The sequence below is a fragment of the Cynocephalus volans genome, chromosome 1, assembly GCF_027409185.1.
Source record: "Cynocephalus volans isolate mCynVol1 chromosome 1, mCynVol1.pri, whole genome shotgun sequence".
In the NCBI taxonomy this organism is placed as follows: Eukaryota; Metazoa; Chordata; class Mammalia; order Dermoptera; family Cynocephalidae; genus Cynocephalus; species Cynocephalus volans.
This window is the reverse complement of record NC_084460.1, coordinates 81,771,567-81,784,050: the sequence shown is the minus strand read 5'-3', so window position 1 is coordinate 81,784,050 and position 12,484 is coordinate 81,771,567. Positions and strand designations below refer to the sequence as shown.

Here is a 12,484-nt window from a genome sequence, read left to right as displayed (position 1 = left end):
CAGACTCACCCAGAGACCCGTACCCCAAAAGAAACCCAATGCTTCCAATCCCTAAGCCTCCCCAGAAGCTTACAGCACAAACCACTTTGCTTTTTGTTGGCTTTCTTCCCCCCAACACCACAAGGTTTTGAATTCCTCCATCCTACTATGTCAGTTACCAGGGACAGATCCAGATTTTTGTGGGGATAAAATGTTTATAATTTGAAGCTCCCCTTCAAGAAACAGAACAAATAAGATATTTCAAAAATCATAAGTTATACTGGGATGGCTAGCAAGACCTTAATTACACACAGAAATACTCACAAATCACATATATACCACTAAATCCAAACTAAATGTGACCCCAGCTCAACTTTTTGTTAGCTTGATCCTGAAATGCTCAAAGCCACTCCAACACCATCCAACAGATAACAACTTAGAGTGGGAAGAGAAAATAAACAACTACAAACTATTAAAATATCTTACTTGCAAATTTCACAAAAACATATGACCATGTGACGATGCTGCTAGGGTTCATCCCAGGACTTTGGAAGAGGTCTGGCCCCTAAGGGGCCCTTGAAGATTAAATACCATTAGCCTATCAGAGAAAATCTACCTTATCTATCTGCTTTCCACCTTCCAAAGTCTTGTTAAAATCATTTATCTGCTGTCATCTCCTCTATTCCTTATCCTTGTGGCAATATACTTGTTTTACGCCTTTACTGTTATTTTAGTGAAGTTTCAAAAAGAGAAAGAAATGGACTCTTATTCACTTCATGTTTACCTACAAGTTGTCATCTTATGTTCAGCCTTTTAGCATCAACTCCAAATTATTCCAATCAATTCAATAATATTTAAAATTTGTATCATTAAACTACTGACCTCATTTCACTGTAACTATTGATCACCTTGTTTTTAAAAAATATAAAAGATATCCACAAATGTAAATGTCGTTAACAACTACGACCGTGGTTACCAGAGGTGGGAAAGGGAAGGGGAGGTAAGGGAGGAATTGGTAAAGGGACACGAAAAATGACTACGTTGTTTAAAAAAGAAAAAAAAAAAAAGACTATGAGGTTTACTAGTTGCCTTTCAAAATAAAAAGTGACCACCCTTCTCTGTATAGGCTTGTTTGCAAAATAATCTGTATATCCATACCTGCTATCAGTGGGCTTCAGTATTCTTGTGCATAAATAATATTGTAAAATAGGGTGGGAAAAGTTAATTTTAAAAGAGACTAGAGGAGAACAGAATGGTAGCTGGAAAATGGTAACTTATCAATCTAAGTATAACATTAGTAGTCATCCATAGTTTTAAAATTTATACTGGGGCTTCAGGTCAAGATGGAGGAATAGACAGTCCCCAGTGTCACTCTCTCCCACAAATCAACTTACAACTATTAAAAAGCAACAACAGGGCCGAGCCCGTGGCGCACCTGGTAGAGTGCTGCGCTGGGAGCACGGCGACCCTCCCGCCGCGGGTTCGGATCCTATATAGGACTGACCGGTGCACTCACTGGCTGAGTGCCGGTCACGAAAAAACGACAAAAAAAAAAAAAAAAAAAAAAAGCAACAACAGCCAAGCTGGGGCCACTAGAGCTCAGGGGAAGAGGAGGAGGGAACTACAGAGTTAATGAAGGCAGAAGAAGCTACGATGAGAAAAGAAAGGATCATTCCCACCATTTCAAATCCTGGCCGCTTCAAGGCTAGAGCTGCTGAGCGCATGGAGCAAGAGCTGGCAAAAGCCACAACAGCTGTGTCATTCGTACGAAGTTGCTTAGAGGTGGCAGGGGAGAAGAGGGCCTTAGTGGCCCTCAGGTCAGCAAGATCACTAACAGGGTTCCCATGGACCCACATAGGAGGAGCCACAACAACTGAAAAAAGGAGCTGCTCAGAGGCCGGTGAGTTATCGCAAGGGACCGGCACATGGCCCATCCCATGGGAAGTGTTTGGAGTGTGGGTGGTGGAAAAGATGTGACCACCAGGGAACACTGGGGCACAGCAGGGACAGCTAATCTGCCCCCCAAACAGCACAGGACCACTCAGTGGAGACTGGTCAGGAATACAGGTCTGCTGGGGGTGCAGTTTACTGAAAAGACTCAGGCCTAGACCAGAGTTTCCACACAACCCAGATGCACTGGAACTCTCAAGACCCAGAAGTACATATAAGGTCAACCATTAAAACCTGAGCTGCACAAAAAGGCTTCCCCAGGGAACCAGCAGCAAAGCAGCAATTTAGCTCAACTACAGGGCTCAAGTACTGTTTCCCTTAGGAAGTTCCCCCATTTTAGAAGTAAGCAAAGGCCAACAAATTAGTTCCAGTGCAGAGTTTAAGTGGTGGGAACAGCAAATAATCCAATACAGAACTGAAAGAAAAAACAAAGTACCCACAGATCAGAGACAAAGTTTGATATTAACTAGTAAAGGTCTCACATCACCAAATAACACCTATAAAACCTAGAAGGATCGGAAGCCCCCTGGACTCCCATGCCAGGGATGGGGGAGGGCCAGGGCCTCAGCCATGCCCCCCTGACATCCGCAACCAGCCCAGCGACAACCACCAAGCCACTGCTGGAAGCCCCCTGGTCCCCTGAACCGGGGCAGCAGGGAGCTGAGGGCTTCAGCCACACTCCCCTGACATGTGCATCCAGCCCAGCAACGACCAACCACTGCTGGAAGCCCCCTGGTCTCTCCTGAAGGAAAGAGGGGGATGCCATGGGCCTCAACCACACCCCCACTCCTTTCTCCTTCTCCCACCCTATTTCCTTCCCTGTTTCCACCTAACTCCCAGCAACTGCTCTGCAACAACATCTTAGTATGTAAAAAAATAACATTAACAAACTTAAAAAAATAAAAATAAAATTTATGCTGGAACCCCTCTTGAACTAGAAGTAGCTACAATGTAAAAATAAAACATTTTCAGCCTTGAGTTTATTGAAAAAACTAATTAGTTAGGGCAATGTGCTCATTTAAACCACAAGGCTAGATTTGATTAATTAGTGCCTATCACATGAATTAATTTTTCTGGAGTTCATCAATACCTTTGACCTGAATTCCAAGCTTTTTGAGGGCCTCTTCAACAGACTGGCTTTCTCGTTTTCTCATAAAGCCATTATCAATGTGCACAGCAATGACTTGATCTTGGTTCAAAGCACGATTTAGCAAAGCTGTACAAACTGTTGAGTCCACTCCACCACTGAGTAAAACCTACAGAGTGTAAAAAAAAAAAAAAAAAAAAAAAAAAAATCAAACTGAGTGGAATAAGCAAAAAGAAAATAAACACTATCAGCTGAAATCATGACCTAAAAGCATTGTCTGTATCAAAGGTACATATGACAACTGAAAAAGCACTCTGGAACAGTGCAACACACAAAGTATGTGTTCGCAAAGTCAACATCTAAGGGCTGTATTGAGAAATCCAGCTCTGGTTCCAACATTATTGACATAAATTTGTAAACTTCCAGATGATAAATTGCTTACCAAAACTTTTGACGTGCCTACTCTCTCTTTGATCTCTCTAATGCATTCAAGTTCTCTGTTCTGCACAGTAAAGTTCCCACTGCACCCAGCTATATCATAAAGGAAATTCTTCAGTATTATTTTCCCATTTTCTGTAAGGCCAACTTCAGGGTGGAATTGTACTCCATATAATTTTTTAGATTCATTTGCGATACCTTTGTAGAGAAAATAATCACAAATTAAATTATTTTCATGTTGGAAAGACTCAACCAATACCCATAATTAATTCCTCACAATTTCTTTCTCCATAAATGTTAATATTGATACGGTTTAATGGATTTTTTAGCTACAGAGAAAGACAGTACATAACACAAATAAAAACTACATTGTCACAGTCTTTCTTTATAAAAGTCTTTCTTGATAATAGGAACTAATAAGCTATAAACAGTACAATAAATCTACACAGAGATTTCACAGTATCCTCACTTCTTCACCCAAGTAACTTCAATTATCTTGTCTATTTAATGCAACAATAACTCAATTTTGGTTCTTGGTCCCACATGGCTTTCACATACAATGTGCAGATACCTATTTCCTAGGTGAAAAGAATCTCATATCAGACTTGTCAAAATATTCTAAATGTTTCTTTTTTGGATACTATTAACCACAAATATAACTTCACCTACTTAATAATTTGTCAGAAACACATAAGTCATCTACTAAGCAGATGTTAGGCTAGACAGATATTTTACATGTGCATATATCACCCCTTTATCTCAAAGCCATATCAAGAAACTTGCTGGAACTCTCTGCTAATTAAGTAACAAAATCAGGCCTGGCAGACTCCCAAACTCATTCTCATTCTACTACACCAGGGCACCTCAACCTTTCTTTATATTTGGCTCTCTTGGTTCAATTATAATTTCACTGGCTGCTCCTTCTGAATCTTGTTTGTTAGTTCCTTCCCATCTTGCTCATCTCTACACATTCAAGTCACTCAGTTTAAATTTCTTCTCTATACATTGTGAGAGGTCTCATACTGTCATACCTTAAAATTCCACCCATATGCTGGTAAACTCCCAAATTTATACCTCCAGCAAAATTTTCTCCTCTGAAGTCCAGACTCATATACAATCGCTTACTTGACACCTTCATTTTGATGTTTAATAAGGCATCGTGAATTTAATATGCAAACCTAAATTCCTGAGGTCTTTCTCGTCAGGTAAATAGAAACTTCACCCTTCTGGTCACTCAGGCCCCAAAACTTAGGAGTTAAATTCAATGCTATTCTCTCTTCCCCACTCTGCACCCCATCCAACAGCAAATCCTTTCTATCTCCTTTCAGATCAGAATCCAATCACTCCTGATTATTTCCACCTCTACCTCCCTGGTCCAGACAACACTGTCTCTCTCCTGATTACTACAACAAATTCCTAGCTGGTCTTCTTATTTTTTTTTGACTCTGTCCCTTTTCATGTCACTGTAACCTAATCCTGAAATTAGATCACATCTCTTTTGTTCAAAACCTCGCCTCACTATGAGTAAAACCAAAGTTTTGCAGTGGCTCAAAGGTCCTGTGTTCTTACCCCCAACTATCTCTCTAACTTCATCTTCTCCTACTCTCTCCCATGTTTACTCTGCTTCAACCATGTGGTCTCCTTGCTGCTCCTCAAATACGGTCCCATCCCAGGACCTCTGTACTGCTATTTCCTCTTCCCCCAAATATCCAGAGATCAGCAGCCACTTTCTCAAGGTCCAATGCCATGTTATAGGAATATCTTCCCTGAATATCCTATATAAAATTGTAACAACCCTAATTATACACATTCTGCAACATGCTCTCTCCCCTCCGCTTATTTTTTCAATGTAAACACTAACATAGTCTGTATTTGTGTATTATCTATCCTTGATGCCCCCATGAACAGAGATTTTGCCTATTTAGTTCATTACTGTATCCTTGACACCTAGAATTGTGCCTGATACATAACAGGTACTCAAATATTTGCTGAATAAATAAGACATTGGCCCATCTATTACTGTGGGCCATCTTTTACTTCTTTTATATGAAGTAAAAACCTTTCAGTATAAAAACCATTCTTAATTCCTGTGCTAATGTATTAGTCTGTTAAGTAACTGCTGGCAGATTACTTGATTCAGCTTATCCATGACAATTTTTTTTTTCCAACTTATTTAGGTGTGTTCTCTCAAAAAAAAAAAGGCTTTCTTGATAAACCCACTTATTTCTTTTACTGATTTTTCAAGACCATTAGTGATTATTTACATTACAGTTATTCAGGCAAGCAAGTCAAAACCTTAAATTTCCAGAAAATTAATTCCTCTTCTTCAAAAAAGTAGAGAACAAAAACGATTTACAGGATCTGTCATCAAACTTTCTGCAAAGGGCCAGATAGTTAATATTTTAAGCTTTGTGTAGCATATACAGTCCCCAGGTTTTATAACAACCCTTTAATGATGTAAAAATCATTCTTAGCTCCTGGACATACAAAATCAGGCTACAGGCTGGATGTGACCCACAACCCTGATGCCAACTCTGGTTCAGAGAAATGTCGTTAAGTGCTGATGTTTTATGGACGTACAGCACACATGCCTAAGTATACCTAAGAAAGGCATCAAAAAACAGGCAACTATGAATATGGTATAATAAGAAGATGGACAGTTTTAAAATTTTTTGAGTTGTAAAAGTGTAGTGTTCTTTACTTGAAAAGCTTATATTAGAATGCGCATTTTAAAAAGTATTTCAAAGCAAACCAGTAAGTGACTTCTAGTTAATCTTTTTAATATTAAATTCACTTCATCAGTTAATAATTGATCATACCACATTTACAATATCTTTAAAAAATAAGAAAAATCGAAGCATGCCTCACAGAAACGTATGTTTACTCTTCAAATAAATTTTTTAAAACGAAATCTGCAAAATTTTTAGAATTTTCACCTGCTACAATGTTCCCAGAACGCGCCACAACCTTGAATCCATCAGCTACTTTGTCTACACTATCTCCATGTGTAAGCAAAACAATTTCTTCCTTCTGAAGGCCCCTAAACACATAAAAAATAAAATGCAACACAAATATCTTAGTTAAAAACATGACTAATGGGTTCTTTTGCTTTAGAAATTACAAGCTTCTCATATGTATAGATTTAGAAAATAGAAAAAAGTATTTAATAGTGCAATACTGTTACAATTTAAAATTTATTCTTTCCATTATAAATAAAGCCTACGAAAAAAATATTAAATCTCAAAATAGGCAACTATGGCTGGCCGGTTTGCTCAATTGGTTAGAGTGTGGTGCTGATATCAAAACATCAAGGTCCAAGGTTCAATCCCTCTACCAGCCATCCACCCCTGCCACCCCACAAAATAAAAAAAAAAAAAAAAAAAGGCAATTTGTAAAAGTTGAAAACTCAAATAAATATATGAAATTGGTAGTATAACCACACACACAAAAAGAATAATTTCAAGATTATGAAACAATAATGTCAACATTATATTTCTATTGGGATTTATCTTAAGAACAGAGATTTCAAAGACTGTAACGCTTCAGTTAGTAGTCTTATGTCAGTAGTAACAGTACTAATACTGATATTATTCTGCAGCTATATTATAGTATAGATATGTAGTATGTGTACTGTAGGTTAAAAGAAATAATAATCAGTGTAATTAGTAGTTTTTCAGCTTAAGAGTAAGGAGATACGAAATCAAAAGTTACATGAAAAACTTATAATCTTTCATTTTAATTGGAAATAACGGTATACAACAGAAATTTTGTTTTCTCTTTCTAAAAGAATACATATTGCCTAACTCTGTTAACTGAAAAGTCCTAGAAATGATGACAACTCAGTAGCGACGTGGACTTCTAGTGCCAAACAAATTAATGACATTTAATTAGAAAGGGGAAGAGAAGGGAGAGGTATTTATAGGTTAAAAGAGACTTAAGTAACATTAATCAAACGTTATGTGTGGACTTTCTCTGGACCATGATTCAAACACTACAACCATAGAAAGATACTATTTACATTAGGCGAAAAATCTGAATGAGGACATTAAATAATATTAAGACCTAAAAACGTAAATTAAAAATAAAGCAAGAAGGTAAAGTACATTAATGACAAAAAGGTGTTTGGGGGTTTTGTTGTTGTTTAGGAATAGTGTAGGAAGGCCAGCCCGTGGCTCACTTGGGAGACTGTGGTGCTGATAACACCAAGGCCATGGGTTCGGATCCCTATATAGGGATGGCCAGTTAGCTCACTTGGGAGACCGTGGTGCTGACAACACCAAGTCAAGGGTTAAGATCCCCTTACTGGTCGTCTTTTAAAAAAAAAAAAAAAAAAAAAAAAAGGAATAGTGTAGGATATGACGGACTCCCAGTATTTTAAAACTAGATAAGACAGAAAGAAAAATGTTAAATCTTAACCATATCTTTCTGTTTAATGCCTCTTGTATCACAAACAAGACCCCTGAAGCAGTTCTCAAGACTAGTCACTTGAAATAAGGATGAATGTAAGTAGCAACGCCTCTCCATTACAAAGCAGAGCAAGCACTGGATTCCAAACACATTTTGGCAAGAGTAGCTTCAGTTTGTAAAATTACTTTGAGCAACCTTGGCATTATTAATATTCCTTTGAAAAATAGGAATCTTTGAAAACAGACCTATTTATTTTTGCCTTTCCTCATTACTATAAAGAGTCAGCCACTGACAGTTTTATTTTATCTGAAATATCTCTATTTCAGATAAAAATAAGTTCATGACTTGAATTTTAAAATTTCTGATCTGTCCAATTTGGAGCAAACTATTCATTAAGAATTAATTTCGGCACAAGATAATGTAGCCTTTAAGAATATACATTAATAAACAAAATAAACCTATAAAAATCAGCACAGTTAAAAGAAATGAAGAAATGATATTAAAAAGTAACTTCACATGCTCACTAACTGACATCAGCCTGCATTTTACAGATTTAATACAGTGAAAGAGAAATGTGGTTCTAAAATAAAACTGAAATTTAGGACAAAAAAAAAAGTGAAGAACACTACTAATAGTCTGCCAAATTGGCTTTATGCAAAGCATGGAAAAGCCCCAAAGAGAGATCAAGTGACTAAAACATTAGTTTTCTGGTCTTTCAGAAAACATAATGAAAACTCAGGAGATTTTTTTTTTCTTTAAGCAAAGCAGAAGATCAATGATTCTAGGAAGTTAGTGAATAGCTTATCATCAATTTTTAAACAGATTACATCTACAGCATTTTTATTACCTACAACAAAATCAAATAACATACTGACTGTATTAAAAAGACCGTACACTAGGCACAGTTCTGCCTCAGTGTAGAGAAGTGAGGAGGAACACATCTTTAGTAATGAGTCCAGCAAACGATGGCCTGTAACTTCCTAGCAAGAATGTGGTGGTGAAAGAGGTATGTACATGCACATAGTAGACACATGACAGTTTAAAACATCTATGTGCCACACCTGGCACAGTAATGAATACAATTATACTTCAAAGAGAGAAAAAGGAAAACTACTACTACAAATGTTGGCATAATAGGCAATTCTAAACAGGGTTCCAAGACTGCACAGGGGCTTTCAAGTTATTTCCTAAAGGCCTTCCTTATTCCTAATTAGCATCGCCATCATCCTCTGCTGTCTTGATTCTCATCTGGAAGGCAAATATGATCATTACACCTGTGGCCACTACTATGGCACTAATCTTGTTTATGAATTATAAAACTTCCAATTTTGAAGAATAACAGTACCAACTTCAATCTACTACAGTTCTTATTCATCTAAAAATTTAATACCTGAATAAAGAGCATGTATTATCCACACTAATGTTGAAGACTCCATCTTCTCTAACACTTTTTTTGTGTACAGTACCTCCAAATACCTTATTCATCATCTGTTCAAAGAGAAAATAAATTGATGTTAATATAAACAAAAACAAAAATACCTAGTCATTTTGTTATGCTAGTTTAATAATTCATATTACTGATTTTTAGAAAACCGATTATGTTTATACCCCCAAAATAATAATTTAAATTTACTTAAATCAATTAATATAAATAACTTGGTATCAAATATGTACAACTACACAGTTATTAAGAGGTATGATCATAAAACAAAATTAGATTAGAAATTTGACCTAAGGTTAATTTCTGTTAAACACTGGCAAACTTTCCATTTAGTTTACTTAATTAATTCATCTGTTAAAAATGAGATTAATACTTATGTCCAAGTTTAGTTCAAAAGCATTTAAAAGGTACTTTGGGTTGAGCTTAGAAAAAGCTAGAGCAGACAACTCTAGAGCAGAACAACTGTGGTACCAAAACAAGAATCTAGACAGGTAAAAAAAATTCCTCCAAGCTATTTATACCCTCAAAGGAACAGTCTGAAAGCATGCAGAAGGCAGTGCTGTAGAGATGGGATAAACAAGAAAATATGGATTAAACTTATCTGTTCAAATCCCATATGCTGGTATACTTTGTTAATCAATCCTCTTTACTTAATTTTTCATTTACATATGCCCCAAATCCTCCCACATCAGATAAATACACACAAGATTTTTGCAGACATTAAATCTGCATTAATATAATACTCATCTTAGTATGTTTGTTCCATAACAGGTGTCATAAGACATCTGCCATAACAATGTATGATGCAAACCCTGACAGAAAAACAGGCAGAGGGCTAAATAACTGTTTATTCTTATAATTCAGTAACATATTCTTCAAAACCATTAGCAAATAAAGGTTTGGGTTAAGTCCAGCATTAAAAAAAAAAAACTTGTTAATCTTTGTGTAATACAATATTTCCCAAACTGAAGACTCAGATATAAAACTTTTTTTGAAGCACATTAACTAACATGGAATTTAGGAAACACTGTTGCAGTCTAATCAGTCCCCTTGCCTCTAGTCTTGCCCATCTTCCAGTCTACATTTTTTAGATCTATCAAAGATAGCTACTAAAATGTAAATATGATTGTGTTAGTTCTCTTCATTGGCTCTCTAGCATCTACAGCAGGCGTTGGTAAACTATTGCTAAAGGGCCAGAGAGTAAATATTTTAGCCTTTGCAGGCCCTACTGTGTCTGTAGCAACTATTCAACTCTTGTCATCATGGCCCAAAAGCAGTCACAGATAGTACTTAAAAGAACAAATGTGACTGTGTTCCAAGAAAACTTTACTTATGGACACTGAAATTTGAATTTCATTTCATTTTCATGTGTCACAAAATATAACCCTTTAAAAAGAATTTTTTCCCAGCCACTTAAAAATGTAAAAATCATTCTCTGCATGCAGATACAAAAACAGGCAATGAGCCAGATATGGCCTACAGGCTGTAGTTTGCCGACCACTGGTATACAAGATAAAATCCAACTCCCTTCTATCAAACACAAGACTTTTCATTACATGGTTCTTGTGTAATTTTTGGTCTCACGAGTCATCTTTCCCCTCATTCTCCACTCCAGTCATTCAAATTAGTGTAACCGTCAAAACAGACCATGTTCTCTCCCCTATGTCTGCACATCTCTTTATAGCCCTAGGTGCCTAGCAAAGCATGTGGCCCAGAGCAGCCATTCAAATTTGTTGAATGAAAAATAAATCTTTCTTTATTCTCAAAGAGCCTGTGTACTCTGCATTCCCTAATTTGCAATTCATAATTCAAAGACAGATGAAAGATCAAGATAACCAAAGCTGTTGCAACTCTATAGGATTTAAAAGTCTGAAGGGCTTATAGTAAAATTTAAAGCTATCTCACCTGCTTGGAAGACACTTAAAGTTACTTAAGGTTGAAGGTACAAGGTGTTCAGCAATCAGCTAAGTGTGTATTTGGGGAAGAAGGGGATAACTTTATGTATAAAAAGACAATTTACTTTCTTGTTAAATTTTTATTTTAATATTCTACCTTGACTTCAGGAAATGGTTTTCAGTATGTATTCCTGATAACACCAAGATCCTAACTGCCTCAAAGAAACCCATATAGTACTCCAGGTCTACCACCCAAACAAATCAGCTCTTCTTTTATCTGTCTCAAATTTTACAATAAGTTTAGACTGGGAAGGGTGAAAGGGAAGAAAATTCTGCCAATAAAAATAACTTGACAAAACTTTGTGGGAGTACGTAAAGAAGCCAAGTTAAATTATAAAGAGTGAAGAGACAAGCCACAATCTAGAAGGTATCTGTAATATATGTAATTGGCAAAAGTTTAGAATCCAGCAAATATTAAGAATTCTTACAACACAATAAAAAAGACAAATCAATAGAAAAATGGGCAAAAATCATGAACAAGCTTTTAGAGTAAAGCAGATACAAATGGCAAAAAAAAAAAAAAAAACATACAAATCTTACAATAATAAGGAAAATGAACATTAAGACTATGTTGGGAAAATAGAATAGTTTGGTCAGGACCCTCACCTAGGGTCCAGCTGGGTGTGGTTTTAGCACATCCTTTGTAAGTAAATTGAGTGCATGTGTGGAGTTTGTGTGCATGTGAGCCAATGTATCTTTTTAGTCTTGCTGCTATTCTTGTGTGAGAGAGAGAGAGAGAGAGAGAGAGAGAGAGAGAGAGAGAGAGAGAGAGAGAGAGAGAGAGAGGAGTTTTAGTGAAGCAGGCAGGCATCTGCCCACGCAGCCACGCTTTCCAACCTATGGCTCAAAGGACCTTTTGGCCAGTTACCTAGCTCACAGACCCGTGTGAAGGGGTCTGGTGACCCAGTCTGGCATGTGAGGGGCCTGGGGACCCAGCCTGGCATATAAAGGGTTTCTGACCCTGTCTGTGAATGGGCTTGAGGGGTCTGTGGGCTCCAGACCCAGCCTTAGCAATCAGCCCAGTCGGTGCAGGATTACTGGCAGGTAAAGAGCCTGACAACTGGCGTGGTCACTTCGCTTTACAATTGGCATCATGAACAGGATTAAGAGTGCTGCAATTGGCGATGATAACAGGATTCTGACATTAGCCGTTGCCACACAGACTACAATATGATCCCATCTAATATCTCCCCAGATATACAAATATATATATATATATATATACAC

The 12,484-nt window shown here is 37.0% G+C and overlaps 1 protein-coding gene across 1 annotated transcript in view; it reads right to left on the bottom strand.

Annotated features, from left to right (window-relative positions):
- GMPS (guanine monophosphate synthase) overlaps positions 1-12,484 on the bottom strand; it is a 75,356-nt gene that overhangs the window by 18,001 nt on the left and 44,871 nt on the right. The window contains exons 6-9 of the mRNA XM_063097382.1: positions 9,252-9,349; positions 6,391-6,494; positions 3,459-3,652; positions 3,020-3,185 (exon numbers count right to left, since the gene is read on the bottom strand). Coding sequence (XP_062953452.1) covers positions 3,020-3,185; positions 3,459-3,652; positions 6,391-6,494; positions 9,252-9,349 — 562 coding nt within the window. The remainder of the gene's footprint in view (positions 1-3,019; positions 3,186-3,458; positions 3,653-6,390; positions 6,495-9,251; positions 9,350-12,484) is intronic.